This window comes from Nelumbo lutea, chromosome 1 (genome assembly GCF_056320005.1).
Source record: "Nelumbo lutea isolate HS-2025 chromosome 1, American lotus-T2T, whole genome shotgun sequence".
Classification (NCBI taxonomy): Eukaryota; Viridiplantae; Streptophyta; class Magnoliopsida; order Proteales; family Nelumbonaceae; genus Nelumbo; species Nelumbo lutea.
The window spans coordinates 113193201-113213056 of NC_142684.1; the positions used below are offsets into that span (position 1 = coordinate 113193201).

A 19856-nucleotide genomic window follows, 5' to 3' on the forward strand; every position below is an offset into this window, starting at 1 on the left:
TTCAACCGGCCACAAAAAGACAAAAAGCAAATGAAAGACACCCTGGCCGAGTTCCTCCCTTATTCTCCCTCCCATTTTGCGAAGTTTCACTGCTTTTCCTCCACCGAACCCTACCCACACACCGGTGACCATACCACAGCAGACGGCGGCCCAAACCAGCAGTCATCGGTGGCGAGAGCTCCAGCGATACATTTTATAGCCTCCTCCTCCTCTTCTTCTTCTTCTTCCAAAGGGTTTCCTATTTTCTCTTTTCAATAGATCGAAGCCTTACACCGGCAGGATTCTTCAAGAGAACAAAGGTGGGTCAATACCGGCAGACTTTCTTTTGGCTATTTGGACAACAGGATCTGGTCTGAGTCTCATCGTTGATCTGTTCAAAACAAAAAACAAGAAGGGGGTTCAGTGGAGGAGAAAAGAGAAAATGATAGGAAAGCTTTGAACAGAGGGGTTTCAATTTAGTTTTTATCATTTTGTATCCGGTTCAACCACACACTCCAATTAATGTCCGCCTATCCATTAACATTGGCCCATTTTTGCAAAGACAACGTGGTCTTCTCTCATTGGCAGGTTCACAGAACACGAGCTCGATGAATGGGCCTTAGTCATAATTGCTTTCTTGTTTTGCGTTTGGCCAATCAACTTACTGGTTGACCAACTTACCCCCAATAAATATCGAAAGCGAATGAGGCCTAAATCTTTTATTTCTTATTAAACCCCTATTGACCCTTGTGACGATGATCACCCAACAGGCGCATAACTGCAAGCTCAATCAATAAACCTCATGTGCACCCTGTTCTATATCTGGCCATCTGCCACTAAGTTCCCCCAACAAGGGGGGCATCTCTACATACTTTGTCCCATGTGATAAATGCCTAGTCTCTTCATTAAAAAAGTGCAGGCCACGTTCAACCATGTCTGGGTTGTGCATCCCAAAACACAAAGGGAAGCAAACCTCAGGTACTCTTCACAGCTAAAAAATGTTAATTCATGTACCACATAATGCATGATTAAATTCTGCCACAACAATTTTTCCACCAAAACTATTTGGTATTTAACAAAACAAAAATGCCAGTACATATATTGCAGACATTAATTTACGGCAATAACTTTAGCGCTTCTTACAGATATCGCTTCTTTCCTATCGAAATTCAGCCATTTCAAATACTCGAGCAGTCCCATCAAGTGACACTGAAACAAGGAATTCCCCGTTAGCAGAGACAACCAGGGACTGAATGGCTTCAGAGTGACCGCTGAAAGTTCTAGCACAATTCCCAGAGAGGCTATCCCATATACGTACTTTCCCATCTACAGAGCCAGTGGCTATGTATCGAGATGCACCCAGCCATGACAAACATGTCACACCTTCCTGCCACCAATAAGAGCTTCAACATGTCAGCAACATGGTTAGAATGCACAACTACAAATTAACTGATCAAATTAGCTGCTCAAAAGAAGCCATGAAATTAAACAAGGGATATTGGAGAAAAGTAAGCTTTTCATGCGTATATTTCTATGATGAACAAAATAATTATGGCCCAGGAGGAAAAAAGCGAAAACTAAAACAAAAAGGGGACCTTCCTTGTGGTACGGAGGGCGTAATAGTCATACCTTCCATACAAAAAGAAAGCACCTTTCTAAAGATTGATTTCCCCTGGCATTCTTGAAAACAAAAACCAAGGGGTGTTTACCAATAATGAATGATGTATGGTTTAATTTTAAAATAAAAACAACAGCCACATCCAACAAAAATGATATGATTTTGCTGATGTCTTGAAAAACACCCCTCAAAATGAGCATCTATGACCAACTAACAAGAAGACCATGAAAACAGTCCTGTCTAGTCTTCGATGAACAATTGTCAGCCACAATTTTTTTTATCAATAATTCAAACATATTATTAATTGAAGTATGAGTCAGCTACAATCTTCTCCTAGGATTCAAATGCGAAGTCAGCTACACAACAGGGGTAGCCCATCCCCCAACCAAGGTGCAGGCGGGATTTGATTCCAAGTCTCCCCTATGACCAGCATGAGACCTTTCTATATCCTTTTAATAGTTTTTTTTACCTTGTATTCATTTCTTCATTGATATTTCCTTTGTTTTCTAATATTTTTTAAGTTGATCAAATTCTATATTTAAATTACCGAATCAAAATTGAATTTGATAACCTATATTCAAATCTACTTAAATATTGGATTAAATCTGAAGACAGGATTCAGGTGATCAAATCAAATTTGTATCATTCTAATGCAACTTGTTAAACACCCTACCCTTGCCTATTTGCAAAATTAGTTTAAGTGGTGAAATCTTCAAAATATAACCGAGGAACCGAACAAAATTAGACCTCATGGTCACACGTGCAACGTGGTGATGAATGCTGCAGATCCCAGATGATGAGCTTCTGATCCATGCCCCCTGTTGCAGCCCAAGGGAAGCTGTGACATAAAATTGACATATTAAAGAAGAGATTAAACAAATATAGGTTACCAAATTCAACAAGGATTTGATGATTGCTGCAACTTATTGAAAAATGAAAAGGGTTGTAAGAATTTGTGCACGAGCAAATAATACCTAAAAAAAAGAATTTGTGCAAATTCAGAACCCTTTTTTTAAAATGAGGTAAAAAATTATTGATGAAAAAGAGATAATGATACAACGAGCCACTTGTCTGAGCTCCAAGCAGGTTGAGAAAACATTCAATCGTGGATACAAGTAAAAATATTTACTATTAGACAATCAGATATCTTGTAATTCTAACTATTACCATTAAGTAATAGGTTCTAATAAATTTTCTGAAATGCAGACTGCATATGGAAAAGAGCATTGTCACATGTAAACGTTCATCAAGAAACCATGCAAATTGTAATGTATGTTATGTTAACAATAACATTATGTCAAACAACCAAAGTGGGATTTGTCTGTATGTTAGAGGGAAAACCATATTAATAAATGGCCACTAAAAATATGTGGAGTCTCAGAATCCAACACACGTCTGACACAAATGCATTGTCCATTTAGGAAAAATTCATGCAACAACAGATTTAACCAACAAGATTTCAAAGTAATTATTACTCAAGATGCTGAGCATACCTCAAAGAAAGTCCAACACACTCGATTGAATCTGAATGACCAACCAGTGAACTAATCACCTGCACATTGCAATGATAAAGCTCATCAACCACCATCCTTAGTTCACCATTAATTTCCAAACATCCATTCAGGATATAATATTGCAAGAAAACTCCTAACTTCCTTGGAATAGGTAAATACTGGAAATCTATAACACTGAATACCTGAAAATTCTTAGCATACCACATACTAATGCCAACATGATAGAGGCCAATATGACACTACATAGAGTTTCTGGAGTACACTTAGTCGACACTTCTAAAATATATAGATAGCTGTGATACATGAATAACTGCACAAGGGTGCTGTATTGTGCCAGATACTTCAATTTGTAGTGTAAATTCCATATCCAATACCATATATCTAGTCATACCCTTGCTGTATGAGCACTCTAGAAATGATATACAGGAGGGATTTTCAGTGTGTTTTATTAAAAAAGATGATGTGCAGATAATCTAAAACAATAGCAGTCCAGACCCATATACAAAGACTTTACATGGCTAACGTAGAAAAATATGTTTCTACTGTCTAGGCCTTTACACGTGGAAGGATGAATAAAAATGATTGTGCCCAAATATACTGAACATGGTTGGAGTTGAACCTTGAAAATCACCAAGAGTAGATGTTCACCAAACCAATTCTATGTATGAGTTGATTTACTTTTCATGGGCACCAAATGGCGGAGAAAGATCCAATTGACACCACCCATACTATAAAATCACTTCATTAGCCATGATGGTATAAGCTGGTGGAGACCTTTTAGGAGTTAGGACTAACCCGTTCCCATTGAATAATGTAATAAAGTAAGGATGCAAGTTTAGATTTGAATAACTTATCATAGCATCAGGCTCAGGCCCATTCAAAATTTGACAAATGCTCAACCCACGAGCCACACCTGCCCAAGTTGCATCCCTACAGTAGTGTCCAAACTTTGTATTAGCAAGGATAGAGGAATCAAATGAATGACAGTGACTCCCCTATACGAAAGGGTGTATATGGTATACCAATATTCCAGTATCCACTCTCCAAAGTAAGATGCACTATAGTTAAGATCTTGTCCAGCAAAGCAGTCTTAGCTTTCTACATAGGTTTCATCTATTACCAAGTCTATCCGTGAATCATTTGCAGATCCTTTTATCCCAAATCATGGTGGTTTGAAATTTTCCATGTTTTACTCTTCCAAAGCTTTTAATAACATTGTGAACTCCCACGTATGAGGGCAGTCACTTTGTGTGAAAAATGCCAAAGGTTAGAACTGTACCCAGTGACCCTCCCAAGACCCTAGATAGTTAGGACCGACATTGGGTAATAGCCTTTCTTATCGGGGTGAGTTACCCAACCCACTAAACCCCTACTAGGACAGGTTTGTCAGTGCTATTATCAGGTTCAGTTGATGCTGGGTTCCCAAAACCCTGGTCCACATTGGGTTTGGGTTGGAATGTTCTACAAACCAGGTCATTTCACCACTATCTAAGTGAAAAGGTTCCCCTGTTTTTGCCTCTCTGTTACAACTAAGCATTCCGCCTCCAATGATCATGCTTAGCTTTCCCTTTTATCAATTTCCTCTGTCTTGCCCCACCCTAGCTCTGTGATGGGGTACACCAAGCTTGGTTGCAAGAACATTTTCACAGGTTGGGATCAATATGACTCTGCCCCATACCAAACCTGACCCATTGACAAATCCCTAACGTGCAATGATCCCCGAATAATCACACAACTCTCACCATCATAGTTCATATGACTCCATTATCCCTTGGTTAGATATAGTATGCAGCTTCATACTCATTTAACAAAATAAATCAATTAATGGTGACATGATGGAAGCCTAAATTAGATGCATTTTCCCCAAAGCACCAATTCCATTTGCCTCAAATAAGATGATTAAGAAAACAGGAAGAAGAAACTAAGGTCAGCAATTTCAAGAACCACAATGACCTACACGATTTACTCACTCTCCTAATCACAGGAAAAATATCAAGACCTTAAAAATGATCTAACAACTCTGACTTAACAAAAATAAAAATAACAACTTTTCCAGCTAAGCTAAATAACAAGGAAGACAAAACCTATTTGTGTCACATGGAAACCCTGACTAATCCAGAATAGCCATCAAATAGAAGATATCTGGATTACCATGTCTTCGCTCCCCAAAATCCATGTCAACTCCATGCCCCACCATTTATAGGAGTTTTTCCCAACAAACAATAGCTACACAAACTTCTTTTTTCAAGTTAAAAGATGCATAGAAAGAAAGCTTTATACAGATATGGCAAAGGTATCACTGTTTCTAATTAAAAAAAATGGCAAAGGTATCTCTGGATGAAACTTTTTTTTTTATCAATAACAAAGATTTCACTAATCAAACAGAATAATTAATTACAAAGGAGGGGAGATAAGCTTCCTTAACTCCCCCAGCAAAGGCAAGAGCCCTCAAAGTGAAAAAACTAAAATTACAACTGAGCCCAGAATAAAGATTGCCTAGCCACCCCTTGCTTTGCTAACCCATCTGCAAACAAGTTAGCATATCTTTTTCTTTTTTTATCAGTAATGGCAGAATTTATTAAGAATAAGAAACTTTAATTACAAGAGAGGGGGAGGTAAACTTTAAACTTTCTTAACTCCCCCATTTTAGCAAAACAAAAAAATACAAGATTAGAAATGAGCCCAAAAGAAAGATCCCCTCTTCACCCCTTGCTTGGCTAACCCATCAGCAAGTGAGTTAGCAATTCTCTTTACCCAACTGTATTTCACCTCGATGTCCCTAGTCAGCCACTTAATTTTTTTTTTCTTTTCATTGCTGTAGTTCCAGATAGGCAGATACCAGAGTTATCTTCCTTTAGCCATCTCACCACCACCTCTGAGTCACCTTCAAAACCCACTTTTCTTAGGTTCAGGTCCCTTGCTCTTTGGGCACCTTCCAGAGCCGCAAGGATCTCAGCCCTAAGAGAGTCTCCTTTTCCAAAAGGGCCTGAGAACATGGCTATAATAAGCCCCTCATCATTCCTAAACACTCTCCCTACACCAGAGAGCCCTAGGTTCCTTAAACTACTTCCTTCAAAACTCAGCTTCACGAATCCAGGTGGAGGAGAGGTCCAAGAGGGAGAAGAAACCGTATTAACCTGGGCAGAATTAGCTATCTCTAACCAATTCCTCATCAAGTCATCCAAGGAAAAAACTGTGAATATGTTAGGTCTAGCATGAAAGCAAGCCCAAACGACGTGACCCAGGCCCAACAGGCCCAAGTCCCAACCCAGAGCACTCCACGGATCACACACATAACACCGCCCATGAGGTTCATGTACACGTGCCGTCCACGTCATGAGAATTGATCAGAGTTTGTTAGAGATAGTGGGGAACGATCAGAGTTTGTTAGAGGTTGTTATCCTCTCATCATGCATTATAAATACCTGTAAGAGGCTGTGTAAAGGATATAGGAGAAAACCCATTAATATCTCCTCTGTCTCTCTCACCCTTCCTTCTTTCCCCTTCTCCATTCTCACCCTACCCCTTTCATCCATTTCAGGAGGGTGAGCTCCCTCGAACCAGCTCCATCAGTATTGAGTCCCGAAGGTGGTAGATCCATCAGAATAGGTTCAGAGATTTCAGCCAGTGAGCCACCCTTAAATGTATCAACTCCATTACATTCTCCATGGTTCTTTCCTTTTCTGAGAAGGTACGTGAGTTTCTTTCTTCCCAGATAGACCAGCAGACTGCAGCCCTTGTACATCTCCACATAAATCTCCCTCTTTTTAAAAGGCCAACTAAAGTAAGAAGGAGAGAAAAGGCTTTGCACATTCAAGGGAGGGATCCAGCTGCACCCAAAAAGGGCACCCAGCTTGTACTTTATTTCCATGTCCTTAGCCAACCACATGAACTTTTTCCACTCATTGGTGTAGTTCCATAACCCATCCTTGTCTTCTCTCAACCACCCTATTATCATATCACCTATGAGTCCCCATCAATTACAAGCCACCAAATATTCATTTCCTTGGCCCTTCAAACACCTACCAAAGCCGCAAATATCTCAGACCTGAGAGAGTCACCTGCTACAATTGGGCCTGAGAACATGGCTGAAACAATTCTATTCTCATCCCTAAACACACCCACAATGCCTGAATGCCCAGGGTTCCCTCTACTGCTGCCATCGAAGTTCAACTTTACAAAACCAATGGGGGGAAGGGTCCGAGAGACAGACAAAGACTTGAATTCACCTAGGCAGAACTAGCAATCTCTTTCCACTTCCTCAGCAAATCGTCCACTGTAAAGTCTGTTAATAACTACAAGGACTTCAACCAATGTACTATCCTGAAGTGAATCAAGTCAATCAGACTTTCAAGGTTTCTCTATTTCTCAAAGAAAATCCTTGAATTCCTTTCTTCCCACAATATCTAGCATGCAGTAGCTCTTAGGCACCTCCACATGGTACTACCCCTCTTAGGATGCCACCCGAAAAAAGAAGAAAATAGACTTTGCACATTCAAAGGGGGATTCCACCTACACCCAAAAAGAGAAAAAGCCCATTCCCAAATAGTTTTGGCAAGCTGGCAAAAAACCAACAGGTGATAACCAATTTCCCCATCATCTTTACATAGAATATGCCTATGCAGAGATAAACACATCTTGGATAATTGGCTTCGCACATTCACTAGTGTTGATTCTTTTTAGGAAAGTTTCCCAACAAAAACTCCCAACCCTAGGAGGAATTGACTTACACCATATCTCTTTAACAGGGAAGGGTAAACCTGCAGTGCTGGAAGGCTGAGTTAAGACTTTGAAGAAAGAGGCGCAAGAGGAATAGCCCGAGGGAGTGGCGGTTCAAATTCTGGTGTCTTCCTTTGTGGGGTCCAGAAAAACATTTTCAAGAATAGCTGGGATAGACAGGGTGTTGTCCAGATCTATATCTCTAACAGCCATTCACATACCCAAATTCCAACCAAACCTAGTGTTTGAAGATGACGGGACAAAAAAGGAAGAAATAGGTTCGTTTTTAAAGAGAGCATAGAGGGGTGGAAATTGATCCTTCAAAGGAAAATTCCCCACCCAAGTTTGTTCCCAAAATTTTATGAGGTTGCTTGAGTTTAAATCATACCTGATTAGAGGGGAGAAAACTGGTAACAAGCCATGGATTGTTTTCCAAGGTGAGGCACATGTAGTCCTTGCCAAGATTCCAGGATCCCATCCGTTGTCCTCCAACCCATGAATGCTAGCCACTATTCTTTTTTTTTATCAGTATGCTAGCCACTATTCTAGCCCACAACTTCTTCTCAAAAGGGAACCTCCATAACCATTTCCCCAATAAAGCCACATGCCTCTTCCTAATGTTCCCGATCCCCAACCCTCCTGACTTCTTATTCCTAATTACCATCTCCCACCCCACTCTATGGTCCCTCTTCTCCTCACCTGACTCCCACAAAAAGTCTCTCATTAACTTTTCCAATTTGTTAGACACCACTGCTAGAATCTTACCTATGGATGAAACTTTTCATGAATAGAGGACAAGGAATGGAACATGGGAACTCCTTTTGAGCCATAAAATGAGTTCATTATTGAAGTGTCCTTGGCCATTTAGACTCTTCCACAAAATGGCCCAACCAGCAAACCTGCAGTAACAACAGCAACAATGATGATGATGGTGATTGGTTGCCACTTTTGTGATACCAGTCGATTGGTTAGTGGTTACCAGTCTTTTAGGTATTGTGTTTGTCAAGTATCGGAGTTAGACTCATTCAAATCAAAATACATGACACAAAAGACTAGAATCAACTGTAGAAAATAAAATGCCCTTTTTGAAGTTTTAGGCTTCTCATATAGTGTGTTGGGTTTCAATGAAGAATAAGCTAGATTTCCAAACTTGTATGCTGCCAACCAAGAGCAACTAAGCCCCAGCATCTCTTGCTCACTGGAACATATGTTCTCAAAGATCCAGGCATTTCTTTCAACCTAGACACACCAAAAGACAGCTATAGCGACTAGGCCCTAGACAACTTTCCCACTTTTACTTAAACCACCAAGCTGCCAACTCAAAAGAGAACAACCAATCCACCAAAAGTTCCGAGTACTCTGTTTCACACTGGCTGTGAAAGAGACAATGCAAAAATAAATGGTTTGTTGTCTCCACCTCAGCAGAACCAAAAGAACACTCCATGCAATCCAAATTCAGGCCCCTGCTCTGAATTTTGTCACAAGCCAAGCACTTTCCAAAAGCTGCTTTTCATACAAAGGAACTTAATTTTTGAAGGACTTACAGATTGCCAAATTCTGCTATAAGGAAACTAACTCCAAGCACATTTTTCCAGCTTCTCGTAGAACAAATTCAAGAGAAAAGAGCATTACTTTCTCATTTCTGCCTTCTACAATCAGGTTGTCCCACCTGAGGTATAAGGAATTTTCTGCAACAGGTCCACCATTAAATCCACATCCCAGTGATTTAAGTTTCTTCTTATAAAGGATTCTGGTGACACAGCCATTTGAAATCACATTGCAGTCCTTAAGCAATTGAGGCCTCTGTATTCTGTGCAGCCATGAACAAAGATGGAAGCGTATCCACCAAAGGTTGCTGTCTACACCCTCTATCCATCCATAACCTTTTTTGATGAACCATAACCTTTTGTGAATTCAAAACTTACTTTTTCATTTCCTTTCCAAAATAGCAGTGCCACATGATTGAATGTTGCTACCAGGCTCTCAATCCATCTCCCTTGAACCGTATTTAGACTCAATAACTCTTCACAAGCTTTCCAGTTGCTCACTAAGACTCAATAACTTTCAGACAAGAGAGAGAGAGAGAGAGAGAGAGAGAGAGATGATGGTGGTGGTGGTAGTGGTGCCCCTCTAAACATGGGAAGACATAAATACACTGTATTGAGAGAGAAACTACTATTTTTAGATAGGCACTTATGAAGAACCCTTTTCCTGCAACAGGTACAAACAGGGAACATTTGGTAGTGTGTTTCTAATCTAAGTATTAAATATGATGAGCATTTTCATGTGTATTAGTCAATGAAATAATGATAATCTACTTGCTATCAGAACAACAGCAATAGAAGGCGAACATGAGCACCATAGATAGTATACTTTAACTCAAAATTATAGACATCAATAGAGCCATAGGCCCATAGCTAACAAAAAGAATAGTTAAAAAATAAAAGAAAGAAACTAGATTTTAATGGGGGTGAACTCAAACCTTCCCACTTGATATGTTAACAATATGAACAGAGCTATCCTTTGAACTTGTAATAGCAAGCATGGAATCAGCGCTTATTTCCAAGCATGTCAGTCCTTCAGTATGATATGGATGACCTAGAGTGCAAAGGAAGAAAAAAATATCCTAAAAACTCAGCAGGAATCTCAAATAATATGATAATGATTCAATATATATTATCTCCAAAATCAGAATATGAACCCAAATAATGGAAGCATGTAGCCAGGAGTTATCCTCTTAATAGAGGCTTCCCTCCACAAATATGACACATCAACTAGTACCAGACGGTAGCAGATGTTCCCGCTGCCTGTGCAATACATTTTGTAATCAATTAGTATCCAGATGGTAGCAGCCATTATTGCATGTTTGTACATATGGGTTCACAAATGCTGCAAACAACCCAGCCAGATCATTGAATCAATTTGGCACATTAAATTTTTCCTTTTCATTCTTTCTTTCCATTTTTGCTAAATAGACCAATTTTCAGTCCTCAAATCTTCTATTGATACAAATACATCATGCATATGTAATAAACTTGAAGAATTCTAATAAGCTGCTTGGACTGAGGCAGTAAAAGCTTTTGACTCCTCTAATCAAGAAGCAGAATACCCCATGAAGTGTGTTTTTATAATTCCCTCAGCAACATTTTGGTAATTGAAAATATGCAAAAGGGTATTTTATTAATTGCAAAGTGGGCATTCTGTGTATTGGCAAAGCAATTTTTTTATATTTCTGTCTAGACTGGGACAGTTCAAACCGCTCAAATTAGAAGACATACAAATGACATTGCTTTATCCGTGTCAATATTAGCGCGTTCACATGACAAACTTCTACCAATTCTCCTCTTCTATGTTCCGTAGTTACAGAGTTTCCAGCCAAGCAAGCATGAAACACATACAACTACAAACAGTTTTGGTTTTGAAGCATGACCAGAGTGAGACTAAAAGTTGATGAGCAGGAAGGGGTGGGGATTGGGGAAGAACCTTCAAAGCCAAAGTAGAACCAACCGAATATATATACCTCTAACAACATGGATGTTTTCACCAGTTTTTGGGTTCCATATCCTTAATGATGCATCATCTGAACCAGTACAAATAGTTTTACCTTCACAAGGCAAGAAATGCAAAAAATCAAACCTATGTTAACTATTGAGGAATAAAAGAGCTCAAGAAGATTCAAAAACCAAAACTCTTTTGGACGATAAGAGTACTGAAGTACCATCAGGGGTAAAATCACCACAAGTTACATTGCTACCGTGACCAGAAAACATATTAAGATAGGCACTTTTGTCGGCATTCCACATCCAAACAGTAGAATCCTCTGAACCAGCCAAGACCACATGCCCCCTTGGATGCCACCTGACCCACTGAGTAATTAAAAAGTTCAGATCCAACCTTAATCTAATTATCTCATATCGACAGTTATTGCAATATGACCATTAAAGAAAGTTTAATGTTCTCACCTCAATGCCCCCTCCAGGACCTTCAAGTGTGCACTTGAGACTACCTGAAGATATGTCCCATACTTGGATAAGTCCATCAAAGCTTCCTGAGGCAAGTAACTGCCCATCAGTGCTGAAGGCTAAACTAGAAACAGAATCCTTGTGCCCTGCATAGAAAAACAAATAGTTAGAATGTGCTCCCTTGAAGCTAAGCTAATCAATTAACTCAGTACAAGTAAATGCTGAACTTAATCAAAGAATTAAGTTTATGAACTCACTGCTGAATACTGATAAATGATGAATCTTGATGGTTAAAGCAAGAAAGATAAAGCAAAATAGGCTTGAGAAATTAGCAATCTAACCTACATCCACCCTTGGAGACATTTAAATTTTGAAATACCAGCTGCCCTTCTATAACACTTGCAGATTGTTGATTTTCCATTTTTTTATTTTCAGAGCATTAATTTAACATGGGGACTGATCTACTAATCAACAGTCCGGATCTGCCACCATTACCAACATGTTGGTAGCAACATTGCTTCCAACATAATTTATAGCCACACATCTCAAACATCTTGCATACTTGGATGTTGTCATTGATGGGGGTTGTACCATGGAGATGGCAATCATATTTTAGTTGTGTGGCTACAATCATGTGGAAAGCAATGCTGCAATCAACATGTAGATCCGGACTCACAAAGAAGGTTGTCTGGAAGAGCCAAAGTAAGACAGGAACCATCAATGTGGCAACTGGCAACTTCCCTTGAAACCTGAAGAGAGTACCCATGTTCCTCCCTTTGACCTTCACTCATGGAACTGATAAGTTCCAACCCCAAAAGTATTGCCACATGTTCTGAATAAGAACTTCTTTATGGGATGTCTATTATTTTGTTGATAAATGATAGTTCACATTAATATTTAAGAGAGACTGATGCAGCATAAGTGGTCCTTGCTCATTTGGACCATAGGCCCGTACACACAGGATTTCCTTACAATTTATATGTCTCATCTTGATGCAGAAGCTGAAGAGTCAAAATTGGAATTTTATGAAATTTTATGTATTTCTGTATTTTTGGACAGTAGGGGGTATTTTTGTCATTTTGCACTTTTCTGTGGGGTCCAACAATATGGTTTAATTTGTCTAGTTATAGTTTATTTATATTTAAAATTTCAGAGTCATTGAATAAGTAGGATTAGAGTTATTGAGTCTTCTTTGAATTGAAATAGGATATGACAGCTTAGTTTGAGTTCTACTAGGATTATCGAGTCTACAGTTTGACTACTAAAACCATTATGAGTTTTTTTTTATCAATAACAGCAACTTTTATTAAGAAAAAAATGATAGAAAATTACAAAACGAAGGGAGAGGTAAAAACTCTCAACCCTCCCTAACATTAAAAATCAGATTACAACAATGCCCAAAAAATATTTGCTCTTCCCACCCCTTGTTTGGCCAAAGTGTCTGCCAGAGTGTTAGCACTCCTCTTGGCCCACTGAACCCGAATTTGCATGTTTTGAGTTAGCTGAATGATTTTCCTTTTTTCATTTGAAAACTTCCACAGACTGGACTCTTCCTTCTGCAGCCAGCTAAAAGTCAGCCTAGAATCACCTTCCACCAACAGTTTGCTGATTTTCAGCTGGCTAGGCTCTTTTAATCCCTTCTAGAGCTGATGAAATTTCAGCTCTCAATGAATCCCCCCAACCTATAGGTCCTGAGAACATGACAATAATTCAACCTTCTTTATCCCTGTAAACATTACCTATGCCTGAAAGGCCTGGGTTTCCTTCACTGCTGCCATCAAAGTTCAATTTAATGAACCCCAAAGCTGGCGGAGTCCAAGCTGGACTAAGGGATGTAGTCAAGGGAGCAGACCAAGCCATTTCTTTGCATTTTCTAAAGATGTCTCCTGCTGAAAAACCTTCAAAGAGCTTGAGCTTCATAGACTTGACCCAGTGAACCACCCTAACATATATTAATTCAATGATGGCTTCCTTGCTTTTTTCGTCTTCATGAGAAGTTCTTTGATTTCTTTCTTCCCACACCGTCCAGCAAATGATGGATTCATAGACTTGACCCAGGACCATTATGAGTTTAACAGCTTGACTCCAATGATTATTATGAGTTTAGATTCTATAAATATGTATGGGCGTTTTACACAAAGAGCAATGAAGCTTATGAGTTTTCTTCAGCTTATGCTAACTATGGTGAGTGATTCCAGGTATTTTCTCTCTTCTTTCTCTCCATATTTTCTCTCTTATTCCTTCAAGAAGCCATTACAGCCATCAACAACCATAAAATTCTGATCAAAGAAGACCGTTCAACATTTTTTTGACAAGTAAAGAGTCATATTCCATTAATTCAAAGATCAGTTACATGAAAATCCCCTTAGAGATGCGTGCAAGGTGCTGCCTCTCCATACAGAAAACACAAAAACTACATCAAAAAGTGCATGACTATTAAAAAAGACAAATTACAGTTGCGCCCAGAACAATGTTTCCCTGTTTGTCCCTTGTTTTGCCAAGACATCAACAAATGCATTAGCTGATCTCCCAACCCACTGTACTGTTACAAACATATTCCTTGTCAATCATTTGAATTTCTTTATCTCATTCTTGTAGTCCCACGTGACATTCTCCGGAAGCTGTCTTAGAGTCCCCTTCAACCAGAAGCTGCTCCACACCCATTTCTTTTGCAAGAAATATTCCTTGTATTGCAGCTAACAGCTCTGCCCGAATAGAGTTACCAGCACCTAAAGGGCCAGAGTCTAGTAAGACAGCCTCTCCAGCCTCATTCATCAATACACCTCCCAAACCAGAGGGACCCGGGTTGCCCTGGCTACTTCCATCAAAACTCAGCTTCAAAGAACCCGTGAGGAGGGGGGACCCAGCTTGTCATTACCTTTACCTTTGAGGAGGAACAACTTGCTACTGATAACCAATCCCTCCAACAGTCAGCCTCAAAGACCATTCAACATTCCCTAAGGACTAGAACTGAGCTGGTTCTACATCACATTTTCTTGCAATACAACCCCCACATCCTAGGATTGGAGGATACAGAAGAGAATCTAGGAAGATGCCAAAAAAGATATTTTGTGTTTTTCTTTTATTTTATTACATTATTTGACTAGCAAGTAGTGTTAGGGTTTCTTTTCTCACTATAAATACTTGTATTACTTTACCAATAATGATATTTTGAAAACCACAAAATAAACATTATTTTGAATAAAGATAGTTTTTCTACCACTCTTGGAGTTTGTGCTTTGAGAAGTCCTCTCTCTTCCATTTTTGTAAAAGTTCTTTAACTGTATTAATATGAATAGTATCACAAAAGGATGAAGGACAAGATGGACATCAAACAGAAGAAATTTCTGAGTCCATCACAAAGATGTACACGCAGCAAGCCATTCAAGTTTCCTAATGCAAATTAGCAATCAGAACTTGTCACGTATTCCATCTCAGATCATTTCATATCTATCTAAACCATCAGTTATAGCATACAAACCCCTAGGAATCCACCTCGAAACCAGAAAACAAGAATCAAAAGAAGCCAGTTTAGGAATCAGCAAGAGGTATAGTCTCCATGGTCCTCTTCCAAAACTGTTTCCCCAGTTAATGCGCTAAAGGAGTGAAGGAAATTATTGAATTAAACTAGGAAGAAGGGCTTAAGATCGCCATAGTTCTAAGTTCATATTGAAAAGGTATCACATTCACTTTTGTAGAGCCTGCTTCACTAACAAGACAATTAAAGGCCCAAACCACATCATAGTTTATGTCTAAGGGCCCTTGATTGCCTAAGGGCACTGCCATCATCAAGAATCAATATCATCTCCCTAACTCCTCATTGAGAAAAAATCAATGAAAGTTTGGACAGCTTTTTTTTCGACCAACAAGTGAAAAGATTTTATTGATATTAGGAAAATGGGCAAGGCGTAGATTTTAGTTTCCAGAGATACATGATGAAAGATAGAAGAGTACAGCCAAAGCAAAAACCCCGCTCCCCCAAAAGCCTTGCATCATGTAAAGCTTGCTTTGACCCAAAGGGTATTCACACCCAAAAAATACATCTGTCTATTCCTTCCTAGGCAAGGGAGTAAGCTAAGGAATTATCGTATTAGGGAATCCAGCAAATTTCTGCTTGCAATTTGGCAGATAGGTGCCTTGATATTTAGCAGACAGGTGCCTTGCTAGTTTGGACAACTATTTCTACTCAGGGAGAACTCCAATACAAAAGTAGCATGGGGCTGATGCAGACTGGAAGACTAGAGGAGTGAACATGTAGTCAATCCCTTTCCAATGGATGGTGCAAGTACATGGATTTAGGTCCCATGGACACTGCGCTGTGAATATCCAAATAAGTGTCTACAGCGTTCCAAGAGCGCAGTGCAAAGCCAGGTTCCCATGTTTAAATGAAATAATTGTGCTGAAAGATACCCAAATGACTGATAGCACAAAAGCTTTCTACAGTGTAGTTTCCACTTAACGCCTAAGTCACAATATGTGACCACACTTGCAACGAGACACGCTGAATCACAGTGCTGGCATAAAACCAAGCTCACTAATGTCCTACGAACCAGCGCATCAGTGCAGTAGTCCTCCGTGCTGTGATGACACACTGCCTAAGCGTTGTAGCACTGCAACGTGACAAGCACAAATGTATGTGACAACATATCACCTAAACACCGTAGCGCAATAACACAACATACTGCAATGAATTACCAATGCATCAATACTCCAAACAAAAGGCTAAGGCATACTGAGAAGCTTCTAGAGGCAAGGATGTAGCCAAGCACGTGCTCATGTGCAGGCTCTGAGGAAAAAAGTAGGAGCCCTGATCTCAGAATCTCCACGATGACATGTGGGGAAACCCTACTAGCGAACCTTCTGTCCTAAAATTAACCGACTGATAGACTTTCTTGTCCTAGGAAAAGTCTCCTTTTCCAATACGTAACTTCCTATTCTTTTACGAAGTTCTTCTCTACAAATAGAATAGATCTAAGCCCTCAACACACATTCATTATCAATTCCATGCCAAAGTACTGCATGATCATGATTCCAACCCTTCTCCAACTTCCATTAAAGATCCCCTCACAACTCCCTACAACCTGACCCTCTCACCTTCTCCTTCCTGAGGCCATATGCTGCCTTTTAGGAAAACCTACATCATTGCCTTACCACCCCACTCACAAATGGTTTGGATAGGTTACAAGATTCTTTTTTTGAGAGAAAGGGTTACTTTATAAAATAGAGAAGAGAGAGTACATGAGATGATGTACAAAAGGCTAGTCACAAACAGGTTACAAAGGCATTATACTATTACTATATAAGTTTTCCCTATAAGCACCAGACTAGGGTAACTTATCTGCTACAGAGTTTAAATTCCTGGGAATCCAGATTAAAGATGCATTCAAGGAGTATATCAGATCCCTAGCCTCATCTATGTAGTGAGCCAAAATATGATATATATTTTATTCAAAAAAGAAAACATTGTGCATAAGTGAGATGATAAGGATGTAAAGAAGGCTACTAGGCCAAGAATTTTCCCGCATAGCAAATATGTGTGGCTCTTCTAGCAAGTTTCCCTACTTGACCCTATGAGGATACCCTTTTCTTTATAAGGTCAACTCTTTTCCACTTTTTTTTTCTTCTCTTTTGAAATAAGGTATAGTTGGTAAGACACCAAAGAAATGAGTCTCAAACTCCCAAGGTGAGTATACCTTACCCCATTCCTCCCTAAAGTTAGGAAAGGTGACCTGCAGAGTTTACAATTAAGGCATTGCTCTATTCTTGTTTACAACATAAAATTATGACCCTATACTTAAATATTATATTCTTTTAAATATTTAGTTACAATGCTAGTTAAAAATCCCATAACCAATTGAGTTGCTAGAATCCAATCCCCAATTTTCCATGCACATAGAATGGCATATTTTTAAAGTCATACATATCGAAGCAATACAAGATACAACTAGCACGTATAGAATCTTTCTGTGCATAGAGCAAGCATACCTTTAAGTTCAAAAGCCCAATCTCCTTGGCCAATCTTCCACATAAATCCCCTATCATCTCCTCCACCTGTTGCCACTAGTGCCGCATCTGTTGGACTGCATGCAACCGTATAAAGTTCACCTGCCCAATTTTTTTAATATAAAATGACAGGGTACTTATGATAAATTTCTTCTAATGCATAAAATGCAAAAACTAAGTATGTGTTTGGTTCCGTTTATGTTTATTGAATAAATGTTTGTACTTTATTTGCTGGTAAAACCAAGAAATGCAATAATTGCAACCGTTTATGACAACTAGGCACCACTAGGCACCACTTCAGCGTAACAGTGAATAAACGCCTGGCCGTTTGTGGAAGCTTCAAAAATTAACTTCTACAAACGGCTGGCATGCACATAAACCAAAGTTCACTTTTTACATTTTCGATGTATGCAGAAGAACAAGAGAGAGAAAATGCTGAGATGGCGCCTATGTGGCACCATCAATAAACGTTTACTGAATAAAACGTAAATGGTACCAAAACCATATAAATCTAACAAAAAGCAGTAAATGAAGATTGATCTCCATGTTAACGTGGTAATCCAAACCTTGCCATGGGGACTATAGGCAAGACAAATGCAATGCCAAAAACTAAAATTCAAAAACAAAAACAATAAAAAAAGTTAGAGAAAACAGAAAAGTCCACGCGCTTTATTGGAGTCTGCATGAAATAAGCTCTAAGGACTAAAGCGATAACAATTGGCCCCAAGTTTGGGTCACAAAAACATAATATTGAAAGAACAGATATCAAACATTTTATATGGATAGAGATCTGGGTATTTTACCAGTATGGCCAGTGAACACGAGCATTGAATCGTCAAGTTCCTCTGCAACCACGTAAGAGAACAAACAACTTAATAAGATAATATACTCAATAATTCAAAGCACCACCCGATTTTTCTGGACCTAGTAGCGCAATCGATTCTTTACTTTCAGTTTGACTTGAATTTCTCAGTACAGATATATCCATTGAGACGGGAGTACACTATGAACATGAAAAGGAACGGCACAAGCATCGTAATTGAACATACCAATATCTTCAGCATCTGAACCGGCTTCATCTTCCACATCAGGAAGATCTGCACGTGCAGCTAAAGAATTTAGAACTATATTTTCACAAAGAGAGAGTGGAAGAGGAGAGAATCCCGCATAGGGTACCTTCTTCGTCGACAGTGATTTCATTGATGATGTCATCTTCATCGAGGAAGACCTCTCCATTGTCGTCCTCGTCATCACCATGACCGTGCATCGTTGCTGCTAAATTGCTCAAAGAGAAAGGGTTTTGCAGGGTTTTATTCTCCCTTCGCGGGAAAATGCCCTTCTGTTTTTAAAACCCTACTTGGTCGATCACTAGTGTCATCATAATCATATCCTTCGAGTTCGGGGCCGGGCCGCAGTAACGATCCAACCGCACCCAGGGCTGTCAGACTCGGTCCGGACCGGAGAGGCAAACCAATGACCCGGTGGCCTTCTCCGGGTCCTGGTTGATTGACGGATTTTCACGGTCTGGATGAGCTAACCGGTAGAACTAGAACTACGACCCAATGAGAATTCCTGTTTTTTATGTCAGTCAGAATGCCCGTTTGGGAGGGGCATTTTTAAGAAATAATTTAAGATAAACTATTGAAATCTCCCCTGAAGTATAATAATTTCAATTACCTCCCCTGAATTTTTTAATACAGTTGCAAGTGAACCCTTTCCGGTAGAATCTTCTAAAAAAAGGCATGAAAATGTCTAAAATATCCATATAATTACTATTGAGGCTGGTTTCTATGGGAAAAATAATACAAACTTTATGAACAACAAAAACAAAGGAAATTTAAAGTTTTGGCTTTACTTTGAGTGACTGATATAAAGGGCAAATTTGGAAAATAAATCAATTTCAGGAAAAAAAATGGAAGGAATTGGGGTAGTGATTCATATCAAGAAAAATTTTGAAAAACAAACATTTTTGTTAAAAACAATTGCACGAGTATTTTAGACATTTTCATGCCTTTTATTAGAAAATTCTACCATAAGGGTCTATTTGCAACTATGTCATAA

The 19856-nt window shown here is 39.1% G+C and overlaps 1 protein-coding gene across 2 annotated transcripts; it reads right to left on the bottom strand.

The window, feature by feature from the left end:
- Positions 1–1026: 1026 nt before the first annotated feature.
- LOC148876881 (transducin family protein / WD-40 repeat family protein) lies at positions 1027–19163 on the bottom strand. Of its 2 annotated transcripts, none has more exons than XR_016109389.1 (11): positions 18972–19155; positions 18845–18892; positions 18599–18640; positions 17778–17897; positions 11793–11938; positions 11549–11696; positions 11351–11434; positions 10313–10428; positions 3091–3149; positions 2271–2435; positions 1027–1366 (listed from the first exon to the last, which is right to left on the bottom strand). XR_016109389.1 is itself a non-coding variant. In XM_088975697.1 (11 exons), the coding sequence occupies exons 1-11, from the start codon at positions 19060–19062 to the stop codon at positions 1139–1141; spliced, it is 1173 nt and encodes a 390-aa protein (XP_088831823.1). In that variant the 5' UTR covers positions 19063–19163; the 3' UTR covers positions 1027–1138. The 2 variants fall into 2 exon arrangements, 1 of the variants encoding a protein (XP_088831823.1); XM_088975697.1 differs by having other exon boundaries at positions 2345–2435; positions 18972–19163.
- Positions 19164–19856: the final 693 nt, after the last annotated feature.

What these genes read in the sequence shown, in the direction of transcription:
- LOC148876881 (XM_088975697.1), bottom strand. Translation starts at nt 19,062, where the DNA reads ATGCACGGTCATGGTGATGACGAGGACGACAATGGAGAGGTCTTCCTC. An exon ending in TGTGTTGGACTTTCTTTGAG is followed by an intron (nt 2,436 to 3,090) that starts GTATGCTCAGCA and finishes TTTATGTCACAG; the next exon opens with CTTCCCTTGGGCTGCAACAG. An exon ending in GTTGCACGTGTGACCATGAG is followed by an intron (nt 1,367 to 2,344) that starts GTCTAATTTTGT and finishes TATTGGTGGCAG; the next exon opens with GAAGGTGTGACATGTTTGTC.